The sequence below is a fragment of the Cyanistes caeruleus genome, chromosome 16 (assembly GCF_971803275.1).
Source record: "Cyanistes caeruleus chromosome 16, bCyaCae1.hap1.1, whole genome shotgun sequence".
In the NCBI taxonomy this organism is placed as follows: Eukaryota; Metazoa; Chordata; class Aves; order Passeriformes; family Paridae; genus Cyanistes; species Cyanistes caeruleus.
Genome location: NC_141716.1, coordinates 1759721 through 1782546, shown reverse-complemented (window position 1 = coordinate 1782546; position 22826 = coordinate 1759721). Strand labels below are relative to the sequence as shown.

Here is a 22826-nt window from a genome sequence, read left to right as displayed (position 1 = left end):
AATATGAAATACTTGTACCTGAGTTACAGAAAGCCTCCAAAATGCTTAAGGTTCATCTGTCACTGTTCCTAACAGAGCTGATGAAAAAATGTTTTATGGTACTGGGGAATACTTAATTTACAGGGAAAATTAAGTGACTGCATCTCTAACATTGATATATTTTTTATATCTCTTTTACCAACCCCACCCTAAACCCTGAAAAGCAGCTCCTCACACCAATTTAAGACACATGCTTCTCCAGCACCGACAGACACTCTGTGGTGTGGATCTTCATCCTGCCTGCTTTAGCTGTGCTGTAGGATGCACCAAGAAACTCCTCTCCCAGACCTGGCTCTTTTAGAAACTTTGCGTTATGGCTGGAACTTTTGTTGGATTTGTTGCACTTTCTACTGTAAGGTTATGCCAGTTTGTCATCCTGCCAGTCCTGTTTTTTGTCTCAGTCAACTGGGATAAACACTTAGCCCTCCTATTTCTTTCTCTATTACCACACCCCTTGCCTGTAACTGGTATAGATTACATCAGAAATTCCTCGCTGAGCCAGCTCTGCTAATAATTTTTGTTCTAAATCACAGTAAAAACCTGTGAAATGTAATCATGTCCATACTTTTGTCCACTGCAAATACCCGGAAGATGAAATTAAATCTTACAAAGAGTAATCCATCTCTTACTCAATCACTCCAAGACACACTGAAGCGCCAGAGCAATGGTTTTACTGTGTTTGTGTGAACTCGTGTTACAGGCTGAGGCCACGGGCTGGGAATCTGCGATCTGCCAGTCCAGATGGGATTAGAAATCACTGTCACGTAGACAACGTCTGGCTCTCAATGAAATTATCTTCGAGGGGCAGCTTTATAAAGACACTTTCCACAGGAGCAGGAGAGGAGTAGAAAACGGGCTGTATGTAACTGTACAGCTGAGATCAAATTCAATTAGAGCTGAGAGTTTGCAGCGTTTTCAGTGAACTCTTTCCCTCAGTGAGCACCACGCTGGTTATTCAGCCTCTCCAGCACCAGTTTATTGACTGCTGTGGCCTGGTCACTCCTTGGACCCATTTTTAAAAGCAGAAGGTGGCACAGAGCCATGCTGATGGCACTGCAGCCCGGTTTCTGAAGGAACTGTGACCAGTGAGTGACACACGGTGACTGCAGGGCTGGCACACCACGGACCCTTGCAGCACCTTCTCCCCACGTGCACAGGCAGCTCGTGGTACCCACGTGCACAGACACAGCAAATCAGCAGCAGCACTTCATCTCCCCTCAGCAAGGCCTCTGCTCCTGAAAAACCACTCACTTCAGTCTTACCATGCCTTTTTAGCTAATTGGCACAGAGAGAAGTAGTTAAATGTAACAGAAACCAGGGCTTCCAAAGGAAGATAACATTTTTGAAGCCACAATTTCCATTGCTTTTTATTACCTTTACCTATGGTTTATATGACAAGGGGTCAGAGAACAGATGCAGATGCTAAACTGGGTGGCTGAGTAAATGAAGTCAACTTCTGCAGAGAAAAGCAGAAGGAAGTTAGAAGACATGAGTGAATTCATTTTAGTAGCCAAAATGAAGTTTTGACTCACTGCTGACTCAAGTAAAATTCCAATTTAATACACCTCTAAAGCATAACCTCTTCTAGATAAAACAACAATAATCCACTAACCAAATACACTCAGAAGAGAAAGGGAAATTCTGAGTAAGACTACAAATATGAATCATTATTCTGATAATGTTTTTGTTATTATTTTTGCAGATGAATCCAACAGCTCTTAGGACTCAATTAGGTTACCACAGCCTATAAAGACAAAAAGCAAAAGCAAGGCAGATACTTTCTGCCTAGACAATGTGGTGATGGGCACATTAGAAATGAGGTAGATTAGATAGATGAACTAGACAGACACATCTAACTGTCCTCCAGTGCACTCATTTGTTTGACAGCCTGGAAAATGCCAACATTCCTGGGATTAAATGAAAATAGAAAATTGTATTTTCACTGTAAAGTATACATGAAACTTTCCTATGTCAGACTGTCTTTGTTAAAATAAACCAGGGCCCAACCACGTCCACCCAGAGTGACCCAAAGCGCAGTAAGATAAATGACACAGTAACCAAGGCACAAGTAACTGAGAGCCCTTGGGCTGCTACCCTTGTAGCCAAGTTTTAGTGGAGTGATAATGACCTGCACACACGTTGAGACATTAATTTTCTCCTGAGTTTAACAGCACCAAATATCCTAAACTGCCCATCTCACATTGCTGTCTTGATATCGTAATTCTTTTATCCATGACTTCCAGTTACTCTACCTTTATGGGCTGGTCAAACAATTTTTGTTGTGTGGTGCCTTTTCCCCCACTTTCTTCTTCAAGAAAGCAAAAGTACCTTGGATGTAAAAAATAAAGAAGAACATTGAGTGGAGCGCTGCTGGCCCAGGTTGGTGTGTGTGGTTTTACCCCAGGTCTCAGAGCAGCACATGCACACAGTGACACACGGTTCACACGTGTGCCCACATTCCATCCTTCCTCCCAGTGCCAGGGTGTGTGCTCCATCCAGAGCTGGCTGGGCAGCCTGGCAGTGCCTGGGCAGGCTGCTGCTCCTGCCCAGCCCAGCTGGGAGCCAGGGGAGCAGAGCCTGGGGAGCAGAGCCTGGGGAGCTGAGCCCGGGGAGAAGAACCTGGGGAACAGAGCCTGGGGAGCAGAGCCCGGGGAGCTGAGCCTGGGGAGCAGAACCTGGGGAACAGAGCCCAGGGAGCAGAACCTGGGGAGCTGAGCCCAGGGAGCAGAACCTGGGGAACAGAGCCCAGGGAGCTGAGCCCAGGGAGCAGAGCCCGGGGAGCTGAGCCCGGGGAGCAGAGCCCGGGGAGCTGAGCGACATCCCGGAGCTGCTGGGGAGAACAGCATCCAGCTCCTTGTGACAGTTTTCCCCACACAACATCACAATCAGCCAAACACATTTGTAATCTACTGCAGCTGGTGTTTCTATAATTGATAGAGATATAAAAGCCCTTTTTGCTAAAGTTGTACTTTTGTATTTTTTTCTTGGGGGAGTTGTGAGAAAGCAGCTACAAAAAGCAAGCTTTAAATCTCAGATAATGTAGCTCCCTTTAGAATCCCAAGCTTAGAGCAAGTAGTTACGAGTTTTAGCAATGCAAAAAAAGGGAGCTAAAAACAAACATTTATTTTACTTGACGTAGCAAAACAGTGGATTAAAAAGTTAAATCAATGCGCCGTCTGAATGGTTCCTGCTGTAGCTGCAATTTCAAATGAAATAAGAATGTTATAAAAACTCGCCCATATTAGGCACATTTGGAAATGTCTCCTTGTAACTGTACTTTAAGTGTTCTGTCTATGAGCACTAACAGGTCACTGCACAGGAAATGCAAAAATATGTTATATTTTAATCAGGGCATATAAAACACTGTCTAGAATGTTACATTGCCCTTGGGAATCTGAAGTAAGTAGGAGAACTTTTACAAAGTCCAGGTCACTCTCCCCATTACATCACTGTTAAAAAAAAATATTATTAGGTTACATTACGGAGATGTCATGTATTAGAACTTTCCCAGTTGCAGGATGATGGCTAAGAGATGCTTATTTCCTTGGAGAAACTCGTAATCGCTCCCTTGTTCCCCAGCTCATACTTTGTATATTGGAAATAGTGCATTTTAACTGAATCAAAATGTTTCCAAACAATTATAAAGAGAGAGGACTAATATAAAAATGAGACTGTTCGTACACTCACAGCAACAACAAATTTCAGCACTTTTACCTCAACACACACACACACAAATTGAAAATCTGCCTGGCTGTACCTCATAGGTGATAAAAAATGAAAGAAGGGATTTTAGCACACATGTTTGGGAATGTTAAGGTAAAATGTCCCTAATCCAAACAAATGGAAACCCAGATGTTGATGGCATCATAACATTCCTCTGCCTTCCCACAAGTCTTCCTCCACATGATTTACATTTGTTTAACCCAAATCACAAGTTTGTAAAACCTTTAATAAGTTCACCGAAACAGCAAAAGAATAATGCAGGGATGACTGTTTTCTAGATTAACATTCTCAGGATTTTAGTTATTTAATACTTAAATGCTGGAGGTGACACAAACCAGTACAATAACCTGAAGGCAACCTGCTCTGCTGAGCCCAATGCAAGTTTTGTTGCTGACTTTCAGATAGAAAGATCAGATTTATAGGAAAAAAACTCCCACAGGGCAGTAAACAAAACAAAACAAAATGAAATGAAATTAAATAAAACAAACCCCTGGCTCTGAGTAAAACTGAAGTGAGAGTCCCAGGGGCCCAGGGCAGGTACCCACACAGCGACCCAGGGACCAGCCCTCCACCATGGGCATGTTGGGGCAAGAGAGGAGCTCTCAGACTAACAAGCCTTTTATCTGAGCAGATATCTGTGGTTAAAACTCCTGGCAGGATTCTTTGTGTTGTCTCTGAGGTGTTTTTGTACCACAGCCCCTTCACTGCCCGGAGTGCCCACGCTCTGCTCAGCCTGAGCCACCCCGGCCATGCCAGGCCTGGCGCCGCCACTGACCAACGCCCCTGTGCCACACACCGGCACCTCCCAAATGCACCAAAAATATAAATACACCACAAATATACCATTGCCACACATTCTGTATCGAGCCACCAACCTCTCCATCTGCTGCCTGAGCTCTTCCACTCTCCTCTTGGCTCTGCCATCCAAGAGCAGCCCTGAGCCTGCCTGGCACCATCTTCTCCTTGTTTCCACACCAGGAATCAGAATTTTCCTCCTTTCCATTGGGTTTTGCACTTTTCTTGAGCTGTCTGCACCATGCCTATGGATGGGATCTCATCTCTGCTATTCAGCTGCCATGGGGGACACAGCTCTGGTTGGGTTTAAGGGGTTTTTTTGACTTTTTCCCCACTGAAGGAGGTCCCGCCTCACGCACGCCAGGTCTACCGAGCCATGGCGGCCCCTCAGGCCTGGCGCAGCCTGCCCAGCACGGCACGGCAGGAATTGCTCCCCGGCTGGGCTGGGTGGATTCCACACACACATCCCTTCTCTCTGTGAGCTGTGCACGAGTACAGGCTTTGGGAAATCCCGCTGGGAGTCACACGTGTGGAGCCACACTGCTTTCCAGGCAGGGCTGATCCGGGCAGGAGCTGCCGGACGTGATCCCGGCACGAGCTCATGGTCACTATGGTGCTCTACACCGAGCAGGCAATGAAGTCATGCACACGAGTTTATCCCTGTTTTCTGTGGATATTGGATAATTTTATGCTCTCTGCCCCTGCATGTCCACGTTCTGCTCCCTAAATTTCTCTACTTCCTCCCTCAAGGCCTGGGCTCCAGCTAAACACAAACAGAGCCTTTTCTTCTTTCTGCTCCGACTGCTCGGACCCATCACTGCCCCTGCAGCCATTGTCCTACTTATCCCCAGCTGAAACGTTTTTAAGGGAATGTAATTGAAAAAGAGAAACCAAGAACAGAGCATGTGTGGTGGGGATGGCACGTTGGAGAATGCTGTGTCACCTTCTAAAAATTCTTTGGCAACAGCAACTTTTAGGCTTTATAAGTCAGACAAATTTGGGTGGATTTTCTCAGGGAAAGCAGAAGATATCTCTGAAAAATGTTCACGTCACTGCCAGAAAGCTCAGTGGTCCCACAGCTTTGAAATAAACCCTGATGAACGTCTTCTAATTTTTTGCCAAATAGCATCCTACCCTAAATTTCAGGAAGAACGTTTTAAGAAAGAAAACACAGATTTTAATAATGGAAATGGTTGCTTCGAGCAGCTCAGAACTGGAAACATTAGAACCAGTAGAAATCAAACTTCTCAGCAGGAAACCCCAACCAATCTGGGCTATCAGAACTGCTGAGTCCATAATACAGAAGTTATTGCTGCCGTGCCCTCAGCTATCCAGTGCTCCCCTATCCACACAGCACTGCTCTCATGAACCACTCTGGTTTTCTGCTCTTTTCAAGATTTTCCCTATTTTCCCCCCCTTTTTTATTATCACACATCTGAACTTTTACCACATTCAAGGCCTGCCAGGCAGGTGAAGATGCTGAGCCCTGGGCACCAGTCTTGGCTACTTGTCCTGCCCCATCCACTGCACCTTTCCTCTCCAGTCTGAGCAAAAAGATGGAGAAAGAGCTCATCAGACAAAAAACCAAAAAACATATACATCCATCATTCCAAGCACAGAAAATGCTGATGACTTGTGCTGTACTATTCAAGCTGTTTTTTCTCGTGCACAAGTAAAACAATAACCAGGCAAGGCTAAAAATCCCAGTTCTGAGTCCCTGATTCAGTCAGAGCAGCCCTTGGCCATAAATTTCAGCAGTGATTTAAAAATTGATAGAAACTCTTTTTTAATCATCAGGTATTCAGCTGCTCATTACTGATATATGCTTTAATGATGTGCCCTTAAATTTTGGTCTAGTTTTAAAAATACAGTTTCCTGAAATTCCATTGCAAATCCAGGCCCTGTAATTTGGTTCTGGCCCTTTTTCCTTTCTAAGGTCTGCTTGAAGCACAAAATTTAAAGAGTTTGCTCTGCCAGGTGATGTTTTGTTAGCTTTTGACAAGAGAAAATATTTAATCCGTTAATTTTTTTTTCCCCTGCTCTGAATATTAGTTTAATTGTCACAAATAATTAAACGCTTATGAGTAAGAGACATCTTCAGACATTTTGACAATACATATTAAGAGACACTTTAAGGCAAATCTGCACAGATCGGCTTTTATTTGTTATGCTAAACGATGATGCATCCTGATTGCATTTGTTCCTTATTTGTGTGTGCAACAGGAGACGTACTGGGAATGATCTGTAAGGAATAAAATGACAGTATTTGACAGGCTAGGAAATGTCTGGGCAAGGATACAGGAGAAGGAACCCTGAGAGGGCATTGTTTATGGAGGGGCAATGGGGAGAGACACTCCCTTCAATCTAAGGCAATGAAAGGCGCCAACAACTAAATTACAGTTAATAACAGTAAGAAATAAACAGAAATTACGTGTACAAGGCTTGAGCTCAAGGACTTTGGACCACTAAAAATATATATTATTATATCAATTATCAACGAGAGACAAATTCCCATCCTGGGAATTTGCATACGAACTCTAATAACCTACTATTCAGAAATAGAGGCAAGCATTAATTTCCACATGAAAAGGAGCCACGGGAGAGCTTCCCAAGTCCCCAGCTCTGGAGAAGAAAGCCCTACCTGGTGATTCAGCACCTCTGCTTGAGGGGTAGCAGGTGCTCTCCCAGGTAAGGCAGATCAGCCCTGTTTTACCCAAGATTTATTCGCAGTTCCTGTCAATATAATGGCTAAAACGACCATTGCTGAAAGGTAATACAGTGTGAAAATAAACATAAACAATCCTTAATGAATCCAGAGGCTATTACCTGCACCATATTTCTTCTATAGGCAATACATACATCTCCAGTCTGGGGAAACAACATAAAAGTGCCCTCAATCGAGGCCCAATTCCAGTTTACACAAGAGAGGGAGCTGAGGGATGTCCATGGGAATTTGGTGCTAAAGGCTTTTGAAAATTCAGGTCTCTCTTTAGCTGCCCATGTAAGGATTTAGACCCTCAGGACTGGAAGTTGAGCCTCAAGCTCTATCACCAGAGAATTCCAATCACCTCTGGCAGCCTGGGTGGAGGAGAAAGTGTTCAGCTGCAATTACACCAGGTTTTACATATTTCTCAGGGCAATGCTTTATAGACAGTCACATCCAGCTCTGCCAAAGAAATGCAGAACAGTTTATGGGAAGGAAAGTAACAGAAACCACATTCTCCAGCCCTGAAACTTACCACTGACCAAAACCTGGAATGTTAAAACTTGATTATTCTGCCTAAAACTCTTGCCTAATCAATCTCCCTGGGCATGTTAGAATTAACAGAGCTCTGCTTTCCCAAACCATGAGCCCCCCTGTTTTTGGGAGCTCCTGGCCATGAGCAAAGTGGCTTTTCCTCCAGCACAGGGAACTGCATGGAAGAGATGAAACTGTATTTTCACCTTCCCCAGGGTCCCAGCTGGGCTGTTCCCTCTTCTCCCAGGTTTCCCTCCTGGAATGCTCTGATGATAGAAATGTGATCTAGTACCTCGAGCAGGGAATTGGGAGCAAATGCTGTTTGACCTTGAGCAAATCAGGTAAAACCTCCCGGGTTCAATTCGCCTTTCTGTACAACTGAGGGGAAATATTCCACATCACGGGGTTATTCTGAGGAGCATCAGCAAGAAATCCAGGGAAGAAACCTGCTAAGTGTGAAGAAATATTGCTCCACTGCCTAACAAAGGACACAAATACGAGCAGGATCCATGCAGCTAATCAAAAGCACTGGAAAGCTTTTAATTTTTTTAGCATTTAACGCTACAGATGATCAATATAACTACTTAGCTTCTTTCTCCTTTCACGTGTTAATTTAATGCTACTAGTACTGTGCTTATGTATGTTATGACATGGCTGAAAAACACATAAAAAAAATAATTTTGGTGGACCAACAGAGCAGCTGGCACAAGGTTATGTTTCTTCGATACAAAACATAAAATCATAAAAGACCCGGCGCTTTCCTGTGAAGTCCACTCGCCCTGCGGGAAGCAAATGAGTTCTTCCTATACATACAAAGAAAATTGCAGACCCTATAAATCGTGTTGGTGATTCGCCGTGCAATTCACACAAAAAGAAAAATAAATTTGTATATGTAAAATTCAGAGTCAAATCTTTCTATGAAAAATAGGAATTACTTCTGTTCAAGTGCAGGGAGAGTGATAGAAATAAGGTTGTTGTCTGCACACGCCAAACTGCACCAATGTGCAGATTTTCATTCCAATCTCTAAGCAGAGTTTCACTAGGAAAAAAAAAATAAATCTGAGCTATCAAGGTATTCTCGAGAATTTAATTATTTTCATTAAAAACAAGAGCTATAAGCTGCTCCTTTTTTCAATAGAAATTCTGCACCTATTCCACATAAACAGACCCAATATCACTTCGGCAAAGTTGCTTTGGGAATATGTAACAGCCTTTTTTAAGTTATGAAACCAATATTGAATGAGATTTACTACAATTTAAGATAAGTGGGTCTTAATTTTATATGAACAGAGAGACTTAAAAAGCAGGCAGGAAGAGTTCCAATTATATTCTGCTGGAATATTAGGCCCTGTGCAAAATTGCCCCTTTTCTGTTTTACATGCATAAAAACAAGCACAACAAGCTTTTCAATTAAATGAGTCTTTTGAGAGAGATGCAGGAAGAGCCAGCGAGCTCCTTAAAACTTTATTGCTTTTTATCTTTGTCAGGTAGGGCTGTGAGTTAAAAATGACCTGTTCTTTGCAGCACACAGTCCTTCCTGGAAGCTTTCTCTCCCACTTTGACCCATCAATTTTAAATGTTTCCCAGAACGGGAATGCAGGGCTCGATCCGGATTAGTTTTCCCCATATACTCGGTAGTTGTGCTTTCCCACAGCCATCCAGAGCTCAGGATGTTTCTCTTTAGCATTGGGAGTAACTCTAATGAGCCTCAGTATCATTAGAGGAAAGCAGTTTACAGAACACAGGGAGAAAAGACACAGAAAGGAATAAGATACAGCTCTAATAGATACGGAGATGAAAGAACGAAGTCAGCATCTCATTTGCATTAATACAATAAAAATACAGCATTAATGTTGCTAGTTGTAAATTTTTTTTTCAATAAAGTTCAGCCTGATTATATCTGGGAAAAAGGTAGGCTGTGCATTCCTCGTAGTATTTATCCTATAAAGAGCAGTTACTGCCTATTAACTTTCTAGATTTAATTGCCACTAAAAACAATCTCCAGGAAACTTCAATTGAAAGTCACTCCTCAAGAACCGATGGTCTGAGCTCTCAGAACTGCTTTGTTTATGGCAATACAAAGCCAGAGCTCCAATTCACACAGCTCCACTCCATCATTATGTTCAGTATTTTGTTTACTGATATTATGTGTGTGTACGTCTATAATTATACACCCAGACACACACACCAGTTCATCACCAGAATCAGGCAGAAGCAATACTGCCAACCTTGTTTGTACAAAAAGCACAAAGCACAACCTCAAAAATCATGAGACTGGCTGAAAATGATGGGAAGTTAAAAACAGACACTTTGAGAATCAAGACATTTTTCTCCTGCGTAAGAACTTCTAGCCTGCTTGTTTTCAAGTTCTCCAGAGTAAGCAGTTTGAAATAAATTTCCTTTTAAAATGCATATTGGACATTTGCAAAATCATCATCAGACTCCAGGAGCTGGAGGTTTAAAGAAAATGAACCCTAATGAAGAATTTTCAGGGGACACAAGTCCTAACAGCAGAGTTTTATCATCTGGGCAAATATTGGGGCAATAATGAAAATCTGCTCTGACCGCACGAGCTCTCCAGGTGCATCCCTCTCCCCAACAGGCACTTTTCTCCCCTCCTTGCAGGTATGGATGTGTGCATGACTGAAAAAGATCTGTTTCCCAGACATTTAGGACTGTTTGTTCTATTTAACTGTGGAATTTTACCAATACTTGGGACCATCAGGAGCTGCACGTTAGAAACTCTGTATTTTTCACAATCAGATCCTGTCATTTTGAAGCTATTGTTGTGCCTTTCTTTTTCCTAGGGCAAAGGGGGAAAACATTTCTTTTAGGGAAACAAAGATTCTCTTCATTTTTCTAAATGAAACACTTAATGCAACACTTAGATCAGAAGACCAGTTTTTCCACTTCTTTTTTTTTTTTTTTTTTTTTCCTGAGAAAGGTAATGGATGAAGAGCCAGCACCAGTTAAAGAGGGATGTGTAAATCTAATGGGAAACACTGTGCTTCTGTGATGCTCTTCTCCTTGAAACCTTAAAAAATACACGGTTTGCTGGCAAGGTATTTTGAGTTGCAGAAGCCGTTATTATAACACGGTTATAAAATTAATCTGTGCCAACAGTCCTGTGTGAGGAGCCACCTTAATGAGAAATAACTGCTTTTAGCCCCTAATAGCACATGGAACTTTCAGGCTTTGGATTTGCAACCCCATTTTCAGGCGTTTTCTCGAGAGCTGCTGCCCCTGTGCACAACATGAACACCGTGCCTTAAAAAAGGTTTTTTACAAAGCCCATCTCACCTCCTGGTACCCAGAACCAGTGCTCAGTAATTAACACAGAGCACGGAAATGGACTGGGGAGGGAAGCTGGCCGAGCAAGCAGAATACCTCAGTCATGCAGCCTTCAGGAAAGAATACCTTAAAGTGCTAAGAACAGAAGTTCCAAGCAGAACTGTCCCTGGATTTAAAGTTTAATGGAAGAATCTGGTCCCTCTTCAGAGGCAGAATGCTTCTCCAGGAACATATACATTGAATTTTGTAGCTGAAGAACCCAGTCTTACACAGACAGTCCTTCCACAGGCCAATCACCCACTGAAGCAAAGTGCTGAGTAAGAGCTGCTGAACTGGGCCCACTCTCATGTAAATGATTGTAATTAAATAGGTAATGAAAAATCCCTGCTCTTGCATGAATGAAATGGAAGATTTCAGCTCGGAGTGTAATGTGGTTCCACTTGGCTCCTGTATCAGATTGGGAGACAAATGAAAATGTCTCTCTGCTTGCGTGAGCACGCTTTGGAGGTAAAACTTCACAAATATTTTCATTTTGCAGAGAAGAGGGAAAAACAAAGGCTTATTCTAGCAGTAAAGTCTGTAGGATCTCCCCTTTTTAAGGCAGAATGTGGCACACACATCTCAACCCGAGAGGCATTAAACAGAATCTGAATAATTTTACTTTGCCTTTGCTAATAATACGTCATCCAGTGGAAGATTCAGGCCTTATTCTCCCCTCCACCAGCTGACGTGATATTTTTTTTACATTTGAGCTCTTAAGATCTGCACAATAGCTTAACACAATAAGTGTTTAGCCTCTGGTTCCAACTGTAATTGATAGAGTACAGTTCCATTCCCTCTGCTGCTGCTAAGTTGGGAATTGCAGCCACAGCAACTGACAGCTTTTTTTTTCTCCGCGAGTCTGGAGTTGCTCTCTGGGAGTGATGTCCTCATCGGGATGGGAAGGGAAATGACGGCAGAAAAGCTCACCCTGGCCCTGTGCTACCGAGGGACTCCGGGGACCTCTGCTAGGGGAAACAGCTCCTTGAGGTGGGTGCTGATAACGAGAGCAAAAATCAGGAGGAGAAAGCTCCGGGAGGAAATTTCCAAAATCCTGCCGGTGTTTGGAGAAAACGGGCTTCTCAGAGAGCACGGGAGAGGGAGAGCATTTATGCACTAGGATTTCTGACAAGGGACATGCTTTCAAAAGTGCTGTAAAATTGTGTCATTTGCTGATGGAAATGTCCTTTGTTTCACAGTCACGGGGGCTGAACTCTGGGTGCACCCACTCTTCAGGTAGTGGGGATATACTGGGCTTGGATAAACGAGAGGAAAATTGAAATAGGGAAACAGGCACCAAAATTAACGTGATATCAATTTGTCCTGTTCAGGCCTGAGTTCTGACATGGGGAAAAAAAATTTCCGAGCAGCTTTGGGCTTAGGAGCCGACTGCAGAATTTAACGCAGATGGCGACTAATTTTGGTGCCTCTTTAGTTGCAAAAGTACCTATTTTGGAATATATTTAATTAACCAGGATTTAAAGGCTCCTCTAGTTTGTGAACACCTTGGCTTTTTTGTCACCTGTCAGCATCGTGATGTGCACTGTAAGTGAAGGGTTCTGAGGCATGAACTGTTTAGGTGGTTTTGATGTGCAGTTGCTTTTCTGGAGGATGTTGAAACAAAACAGTGCTGCCATTTCTACAGTTTCATTCAGCACTGCTTCCCTGGAATCTGCTGCCATTGCCCCGTTATAAAGGATACACAAATAATCCTGGAGCAGCCACAGTGCTCCTGGTTACGTTTACAGAGATATCTCGCTGCCTTTCGCCACAGAAATCCACAGAGCAAGCCTTGCTGGTCATTTGCTCTGCTCTCTCTCTGCACAGGCAGAATTTCACTTTCTAAATACAATTCTGGTTTAAATAACCTTTCCTACTTAGGTGCAAGCTGCAGCTTTAAAGAACTCCCTGCTCACCATCTTCTGCTTGCTGCTCTATGAGGACTCTTCCAAAAACAAACCCGTGTTATTCTACAGCTCCAATAAACAGAATAAATGTGCCTGAGACCTGCTTCTGCTGTACTTCTCCCCAGCTTTGCTTCTTAGCTAGTCTGTTGGGGCTGAGAGAGATAGAAAAGAAGAAATACAAAATTTCACCCGCAAAGGGCGTTAAGTCCAGATTCCTCTTCGCAGGCTTTAAAAAAAGCAAACTACCAATTCATGATCACAAAATAAAATATGCACATTTAAACAAGCTGCAGGGGAAAGGAGAGTTTAATCCAGTGAAATTGTGTTTGAAAGCTATTTCATACCCCTAGGAATAAAATCTGAATAGCAATTCTGCTTTGCTTCCACCCTTTTTCCACCCTTCTGTTAATATATTACCATTTGTTATGGAATCGTTAGGAGACTTTTGCCCCAGACGTGGCTGTATTTTGCTGAAGGATGAAGGACTTTGTGGGCCTGAGCCTCTTCTTGCTCACAGGGGCAGTCAGAACTCAGTGATGCTTCGAGGGAAGCGATGTTTGATTTGTACCTGAGCGGGAGAAGAATCCGGCCCGGTTTGCAAAGCCCTTTGTGATGGGTGAAAGCCCCAACACAAACGGGGAGTTTATCACAAACACAGGTCCCATCCTAAAGCAGGCACTGCTGGAAGGAGCTGCAACTCCCTGCCTCAAGAACTATCCACCTGGAAATGACGGCTCTCAAAAAGCAGGGATGATTCAGGGAAGATTCGGCCCTGCAAAGATCGAAATGCTTTGACATCGTTTCGGTGTTGATGTGAAATAAAGTGGCTCTAAAAGTGTAATCGGAGAGCAGAAATCCCCATCATCACACATAAATAGTGCCCCATTTATCCAATTACACTCCCTTGTTTCATTACAATGGCCTGGAATATATTTCTTAGGAATACAAGGCTTAAAATTAATAATAGAAAAGGACAAAATTGCCATGTATATTTCTCTAGATAGATTTTCATCTAACAGCAGGACTTCACTTCTGATTCACTCGCTGGTTCTCTCTAACCTTTACATTATTCATTAATCAAACTCGAAACCTGCTTTCAAAGTCAGTGCATGGCAGTAATTATTTACAGTTGTGCATAGTATTTAATTTTAAGCAATGACAAAAGCAGGCATGTCCAGAATCATAAGGCTTATCATTTTTCTTCCCTTGGAGGTGAACTATCTGAAGAAACTAAAAGTTGCAAACTTCTCTTCAATATCTCTGCTGCCATCAAGACAAAATGTAGTGCAACTGATACCTTTGAACTTGTACAACTAAAAATAAATAAAAGTGAAAATTAAGTAATATATAATGTATTAACTCCTTTAAATAAAAGGACTAAGGAGCTTTGCTATCAGCCTTGATGAGAGATTCATTTCTTATTGCACAGTCTGTCTCCTGTCACTTTGAGGTATTTTTTCACCACACAAAACAGAACCTCAGTATTATCCCTGAAAATGAAAGTCAGTTTTAAGAACTATATACAACAGGCACGTCTGCTCTTTGAAACTCCCCCCTACCCCCCACAAACACACAAATACAACTTCAAAGCAGGAGAACTATTGCAAATGTATAAACCTACTTCAAATAGTTCTGCTGGCTGAAACTGGACTGCATTTGCAGGATTTTGCTCACCTGAAACAACATTGATCTGAGGAGAAATCTAATCAAAGAAATGCACCACTGAAGAGCAATGCACATTTTATCATGAGAATGAGAAAGGAGAGATCTAATTGTGGTCATACGAGCTTCTCCCTTGTCATTAAGATCTCAAAAATGCTGCAGGATCCTGGATAAAAACATCTCTTACTGTATCTCAGCAGGGAAACCCCAGGAAACAACAGCACGGGCTTTGCTCGCAAAAATTTACTTACTGTATCCTACGTTTCTAAAAAAGAACACGGTGCCCCTGCCATGAAAAGATACTACACACCTTCCAAGTGAAAATTCGACTTTGAAACCCAAATAAAATGAAGCCTCATATTCCTGACAGAGAGAAAAAAGGAGCAGTTCTAGCACTGTCACTGTGCCGATCAGCATCCATGGAAAAGCAGCTATTTATTTATCCTGCAAGTAGAAAACGTGAATGCCTTATTCAGATCAAACCTCTCGGTGAAGAAAATAATAACAGCGACTCTGATAGCAGAGTTCTCCCAAACACGCACACACAGATATATATATATATATATATATATATGTATTTATAGGAGTATTTCTAGCAGAACTGCTGTTTATGGAGATTACCATAAATTTGGGATCTTTGCCTGCCAGGAATCCCAACCTGCATAGGTACATTCACTGGGCACATCCCAAAAGCTCCTGCCTGCAGCCCATTGTCCTGCACCCAGAGAAAAGCAGCCAAAGCTGTGAGTTGATAAAAGTTCTGCGTGTCCCAGTTTCTCTGGGGTGACATTTCCCCCTGCACGGATCCCAAGCACGACTTCGCAAAGTTTATTCAAGTGTGCCACTAAACTTGCCCATACGTTTTGGCCCACATTTGCTGCGCTACACCCAGGAAATATTCACAAGGGCGAGGGGAAATTTTTAGAGTAAAGGCATCGAATACGAGTTTTCTTTAAAGAACTAATCCGAGGAAGGACACAAAGGGAAAAAAGAAGGGAAAAAACCCGCCTACATTAAAAGCCAAACAAGATAATAATTGTGCATGTCTGGCTAAGAGAATCTAGAGGGCAAGCCTTACGTCATTGGCACTTGGGTTACCATGGTGAGTGATTTATTGATATATATCAAGAATGAATAGATCAAAGGCAGCAAGATGACAGGTGATCAATCAAATGTCAAATCAAAGCTGGCAATCAACTGGAAAGCTGATTTTTCAGTGGGTGGGTCTGGCAGAAGAAAAATGAACTTCCATATTGCGCTTCCAGAAACAAAACCCCACCACTCTATTAAAAAAAAAAAAATAAAAAGCAATTAAGAAGCCTGAAAGAAAACTCTTTGAAAAGATTTACTATACAGACCCACTCGTCTGTTTCTTTTTCTTGGCCCCCAAAAGAAAAAGAACACCCTACAACGACAAACAAAACACTTCCAAAGTTGCAAACTATTTTCTTCTGTTAAAAAAAAAAAAATAAAAAAAAATTGCAAAACCACTTGGCATGTGCAAATATATAAACTCGGCTACGAAACAAAAGAAGGATTTGATTTGAAAATGTGGATTGTCTTCTAACAGTCAGAACGTTTCATTTTATTTCCTGTTGCAATTTTCACCACTGATGATCAAAGGCTGAACTTCCCCACCGGGTTCATCAGCAGAGAGAGTCCCTGTACTATTTCAGGCACACACGGCGCTCTCTCTCACACACACCCGGCCAGAACTGCCACCAGAAATACGGCGAAATAAAAGATTAAACACCCCGACCCACTTCGCGAAACGCGCGGATCCAAAGCGAAAGCCACCGGAAGGGGGGAAAACCAGAAAGGGTGAAAAAAAAAATTAAAAAAAAAAATAATAATGAAAAAAAATCTATCCTAGAGCGAGAAGCAAAGGGAAACGTGAGCGCTTTCGGTTCGGGCAGGGGGAGAAGGGGAGCCGAGGGAAGAAAGTTGGGGGGAAAAGTTTGGGCAGGGCAGCGGCGGCGAGCCGGGGACAGCGGCGGAGGGCGAGGGACAGCCCTGCAAAACCTTGGAATTAGGAATGAAACTGGCTCCACGGACTTACCGAGGGAAAGGGAGGGGGAGGGGGGATAAATAAATAAAGATCCAGCCCGGAAAAGCAAGGGTGACCCTAAATAATAATAAAGATGGGGGGTAGGAGTGGAAGGAGTGGAGAGACGGAGGCTGTGTAAGTGGATGGCTTCTCCTTACCTGCAGCCCGTTTGGGTGCTTGCTGTTTCCTCCTTGGCATCGCTCTACTTTCTCCAATCTCACTTCTGTCCCCAGATCCGAGAGCCCTGAGACGCTCCTGAGCCGTGTTCCTCTGCCTCTCAGCTGCTTCCCCAGCACCCCCCTCAAGCCTCCCCTGCCCCCCCTCTTCACTTCACTGATAGGAACCTGTTTGGTTTTTATTTTATTTTAGAGATCTAGGTTTCTCTCTTTCTCTCTCTCTCCCTTTTTTTTTTTTTTTTTTTTTTCTTTTCTGGTTGGCTTTTTTTTTTTTTTTTTTTTTTTTAACTGTTGCAACACTTGCTTTGCTTTGATTCAAACATCCAAGCTCAGGAGCAAATGAAAGGCGCCCACAGTGCCAGAGAACGGTAATAAATAAATAACAAAATAGATCTGTATATATTAAAAAGGCAGCTCTGGAGAGACTGTGGGGCTGGCTGCTTCCTCCCTTCCCTGTCCTGTCCTCCTCCTCCTCCTCCTGGCAGAGCCGTATGGCGGAGCGGTGCCCGGGTGTGCGCGGTGTGTGTGTGATGTGTGTGTGTGTGCGGAGCGCCGCAGGTTCCGTGCTGTCAGATGCCAGGCAGTGAGTGATGTGGGAGCGGACAGGGAGGCTCGGGATGGGAGGAAATGTGGGATCCGCACTCACACGCGCGCACACGCGCCCCCCGCGCGCGGCCACACGCGCGCACACGCGCGCACACACAGACGCGCGCACACACACGCGCACACGCGCGCACACACACGCGCGCACACACACACACGCGCGCACACGCACACACACACACGCGCACACACACGCGCGCGCACACACACACGCGCACACACACGCGCGCACACACACGCGCGCACACGCGCACACACACGCGCGCACACACACGCGCACACGCGCACACACACGCGCGCACACACACGCGCACACGCGCACACACACGCGCGCACACACACGCGCACACGCGCGCGCCGCACACACACGCGCGCACACGCACACACAGGCAGGGCGAGGCGATGCCAGCGAACATCGATCCGCCGAGCAAACTGAACATTAACAAACTCCTCCTCCGCGACCCGATGACAGGAGGAAATTTACTCCGCGCAGCCGGGCGGCAGAGCCGTTCATTAAAGAGACAGGGCGCCGGCACCGCGCCCGCCGCCGCCCCGCCGGCTCCCGGGGACACCGCATCCCTCCCGGGGACACCTCCTCTCCAGACCCCCTCCCCATGCGGGGACACCTCCTCTCCAGACCCCCTCCCCATGCGGGGACACCTCCTCTCCAGACCCCCTCCCCATGCGGGGACACCTCCTCTCCAGACCCCCTCTCCTCCCGGGGACACCTCCTCTCCAGACCCCCTCCCACCCCCCGACGCGGGACCATCCCCTCCATGTGCGGGACCACTGCCGCTTCGGGGCCGTCCCCTCCCCACGCGGGACCATCCTCGGCCCCAGGGGATGTGATCCCCCCTGCCCCATGGGATGCGATCCCCCCGGCCCCATGGGATGTGATCCCCCCGGCCCCAGGGGATGTGATCCCCCCTGCCCCAGGGGATGTGATCCCCCCCGGCCCCATGGGATGTGATCCCCCCTGTCCCATGGGATGCGATCCCCCCGGCCCCAGGGGATGTGATCCCCCCGGCCCCAGGGGATGTGATCCCCCCTGTCCCATGGGATGTGATCCCCCCGGCCCCAGGGGATGTGATCCCCCCTGTCCCATGGGATGTGATCCCCCCTGCCCCAGGGGATGTGATCCCCCCGGCCCCAGGGGATGTGATCCCCCCTGTCCCATGGGATGTGATCCCCCCTGTCCCATGGGATGCGATCCCCCCGGCCCCAGGGGATGCGATCCCCCCGACCCCAGGGGATGCGATCCCCCCGGCCCCAGGGGATGTGATCCCCCCGGCCCCAGGGGATGTGATCCCCCCGGCCCCAGGGGATGTGATCCCCCCTGCCCCAGGGGATGTGATCCCCCCTGCCCCAGGGGATGTGATCCCCCCGGCCCCAGGGGATGTGATCCCCCCGGCCCCAGGGGATGTGATCCCCCCTGCCCCAGGGGATGTGATCCCCCCTGCCCCAGGGGATGTGATCCCCCCGGCCCCGCGGGATGCGCTCCCCAAGGGAGGGCGCTGCGGGCAGCCGGGGCCGGGGGGCAGCGCCCTCCGCGCGTTCCACCCGAGCCAGGGCGGTTCCAAGGGAAAAGAGGGATTCGCAGCAGTGATCCCGATGGACGGGCGGGTGCGCTCCTGCCGCTGGGCTGCCCGGGACACCGGGGGATGCTCTCTCAGGTGTGCCCGGAGCTGGGGACCGGGGGAAGCTCTCTCAGGTGTGCCCGGAGCTGGGGACCGGGGGATGCTCTCTCAGGTGTGCCCATGGACCGGGGGATGCTCTCTCAGGTGTGCCCAGGGACCGGGAGATGCTCTCTCAGGTGTGCCCAGGGACCGGGGGATGCTCCCTCTGGTGCTCCCTCCCGCCTGTGGATAGCCCGGGGCTGGTGACCGGGTCCCTTCCCTGCCCTCACTCTGCACCCTGAGGTGTCCCAGCCGTAGGAACACGAAGGGATCAGAGGATTGGACATCGGAGCTCGGTGAACTTTGAGTGAAACCCTTCTGCTCCCCGAATTTCCCCTGGCACCTGCATTTAGGGAGAATGAGGTACATCCATCAGGTGCTGCTGCACCCTCATGGGAACCCAGATGTGTCCCCTTCAACAGAGCAGTTTGTCACCGTTTCAGAGCCCCAGCAAACTGCCAGGCCCAGGAGGACAGGTGGCACTGGAGCTTCAGACGGTGTTGGTCCCTAAGACACACAGAGACAACTTCCCCTACCCCATTTATTCTTTCAGCTTTAGGATGGGTTTTTTCCCCCATCTGCTGTGAACACCTTGAGGGTTTAAATGTGATTTGGGGTTGGAAAGGATGGACTGATTTCTATATATTCAACTATAATTTGTATAAATCTCCCAGAAGTGCCATTTCTGATACTCCATATCTTAAACCAAGAGGTTGTTGTAGAACTGAGTTTTCACCTTTTCCTTTTTTATTATTCTTCTTTCTGTTTTCCCCCCTTTTTCCTTTTCTGTTTTGGCATTTGCCTATTTCTAATGAAACTGTTTGGTTTAATAGGAGTAATTTGCATCCCCCTCAAACACAATGTCTGTTTCAAAGCACCAGCAAGAGCTGCTGTGTTGTAGCCGGTGTCACTGGGCCACCTGCAAGGCACAGGCCTGCAGCCCCCAGGTGACCTTTGTGTTCAGCAGCCCAGCACCAGGCTGTGTTTATGAAAGTGTCCCCCAAACTGATTTCACTGAAATTATTTGATAGCCTTCCCTGTACGAACTCCAGCAGTTTTTATATGCAGTAGCAAAGTATTTATTGGTGCAAGCAAATGCTTAGTTTGAAAGATAAAATAGGATAACACTACTATAAAATACTCATTTTTCCACTTCTGCCTGGCATAACTCACCTGGGAGTGAGCAGCTCTGCCTGAATGGGTGGGAGCTGTGGGGATCTCTGATACCTGTGTGCAGCACGTGTGAAACGCTGCTGCTGCTGCTGCTGCTGCTGCTGCACACCGGGGATTTCTGCTCTGCCTCCAGTCCAGGCAGGTGTAAACACAGGGCCAGGAGGGGCCACAGCAGTGGGACAATTATCCCTGCCCTGGGATGAGGAGAAATGACACGCTCCCTGGCTTGGAAAGTGCAGCCTGGACCTGCATCAGGTAGTTCAGCACAGGGTGGCAAACTCGGATTTTCTTCTCACGTTTTGTGTGTCTTGATGTGAGATTTGGAACCCTTCATTTTCTGCATGCTGGTTCCCAAATCCAAAAACTGCAGACGCCTCTGGCTGGTTTTCTGTTTCCTCTCCTCTGTGGTTGCACAGAAAGGTGCTGCACCTCCGATAGATTGTTTATCTAGAAGGATTGTGTATTAAATCCTGTTTCACACCGTGATGTTTTAGTAGGATTTCTCCCAAAGCACGGGGCACAAACACCAGAGTGCCCTCCTGTTTTAACCGCTCCACGTGCTGCTCCTGTGCAAGGTGCAAAGGCAGGAGCTCTGGTTGGGGCAGGACAGCAGCTCAGTGTGCTCTGGGACCAGAGGAGCAGCTATTGTTCTCCAGAGTCGTGGCTCCAGTCCAAATGTACACACCGGGGACGGGATTTGTATCAGCGGCGCTCATGCAAGATGAGAAAGTCGCTGTTCTAAATGGTTACTCCTTGGGGAAAGGGGAGTGGAGGAGATGGACTTGTGAGTGGAGCAGCAGTGAGATGGCACCCTATCCTCGGTGATAAATGGGAGCATTAACAAGGCTTGGTCGAGAGGAACCCTACAGATTTATGGCTTCCTGTCTCCACCAGCAGATGCCATTATGGCTGACAGAACAGAATGCCTTTCAAGAGGGAACTGGGCTGGGATTATGAAGAAGGGAGAAAAAAAGCAAGCAGAGTCTGGTGTCCGTTTTTATCCACTGGTCAGAATTGGCTGATGGGTTTGAATAGAGCTGGAACTACCCAGCGTTCATGTGCTCCCTGCTCCTGTTATTTATAACGAAGTTGGTGAAGGTCATTTAGCATCTCTTTCAGCACAGGAAGAACCCATAATATTTACTGAAAGCATTTTTGCACTCTTGAAAATTAGAGATAATAAAATGAACAGATAGCACTGGAGGCTTCCTTGGCTTATCCAGTGGAATAATCTCGATGGGTGCTTAATGTTTACTTTGGAAATGCAGCAAATGATTCTGAAGCTATATTGAATTTTATCTATTTTTATTACATTGCAGAATAATATTTCTCTTTCCTGACAAAATGTTATGACCAGTAATAGCAATGGCAGTTATGCATGTTCAAAAAAGAGTAATCAAATCTCATGCTTCAGGGCATGAGCTGAATTCCCCACTGGGATCCAGAAGGAATTTTTTCCCCCCAAATATAGCAATATACAATCAAGTAGGTATGTTCTTAGAGGATTTTCAATTTCTTGGTTAGGTGCAGATTACATGGAGCAACAGTGCGACCTGGGATTGTGTAAATCCTCTCTCACTGCAGTTTTGGGCTGGTTTGGGTCCGATTTTCCAGCCTAATGTGTGTGATTTGTTGTGGCTTACAGGAAAGTTTACAGCCACTTCTGAGCACAATAAAGGGCCAAATGCTGCTTTAGTACCTGACTCTGATAACAGCTCCCATCTCCTGTAGTCACAACAAGCTCAGCTCTGTGACTTGCAGTGTTTTGTCTTACTTATTTTTGTCTTCTGTCTTTCTTTCAGTGACTGTTCTGCTGATAATTAAACGTGGGGATTTTTTTCTTCCCTTCCTTTTTTTTCCCCTCTAGAAGTTATATATATGTGTAGGTACACAACTCCTCTTGAATGAAATTCACAGTGTTGGTGACCCCTTTCACACTTTGCCTACCACTTCAGAGAAGGAAAAAGTGGAAATTCTGACAAGTCCTGCAGACAAAGAAAGGATTAGAAATATTTGATTTGATAAATAAAAACTTTTCAGTATTGCCAGTTAATGGCATTGTCAGCCTCAGTGTTTACCTTTTTCTCTTTTAGAATTATTGGAGGAAAATTGTTTTTAAAAGGATTTGGGTTACAAAGATTTTGGAAGAATCAACTTGAGGACAAACTGAGGGTTCTCTAGAGAAAATAGAGAATCCTGTAGATCTGTTGCAGTCCCTGCCTAGGAACAGCTTTAACTCTGCTCCTTCCATTGAGGCACGTTTGACCAACACGATTCAGATTCAACAGCTCCTCTGGGCAGCCTCTTCCAGTGGCTTTACCATAGAAAAAATTATCCTGCTGTTGGAAAACTGTTTCTTTTTGGGGCCTTCTCAAATAAAATGGAGAACACTTTCTTTCCTTTCTCTTTGAGGCAGTTTTTACCATCTTTGCAGATGTGTTACCCCCACTCCCCAAA

The 22826-nt window shown here is 45.7% G+C and overlaps 1 protein-coding gene across 6 annotated transcripts in view; it reads right to left on the bottom strand.

Annotated features, from left to right (window-relative positions):
• The window catches only part of TSHZ2 (teashirt zinc finger homeobox 2), a 202290-nt gene extending 184779 nt beyond the window's left edge, over positions 1-17511 (bottom strand). For 3 of the 6 annotated variants that reach the window (XM_086853320.1, XM_086853322.1, XM_086853319.1), the window contains exon 1: positions 4638-5395. In XM_086853320.1, coding sequence (XP_086709446.1) covers positions 4638-4686 — 49 coding nt within the window. In that variant the 5' untranslated portion in view covers positions 4687-5395. Of the gene's footprint in view, positions 1-2291; positions 2368-4637; positions 5396-16899 lie in introns of those variants that run through there. The other 3 variants (XM_023939571.2, XM_086853323.1, XM_086853324.1) reach the window with 2 other exon arrangements.
• Between the last annotated feature and the right edge of the window lie 5315 nt (positions 17512-22826).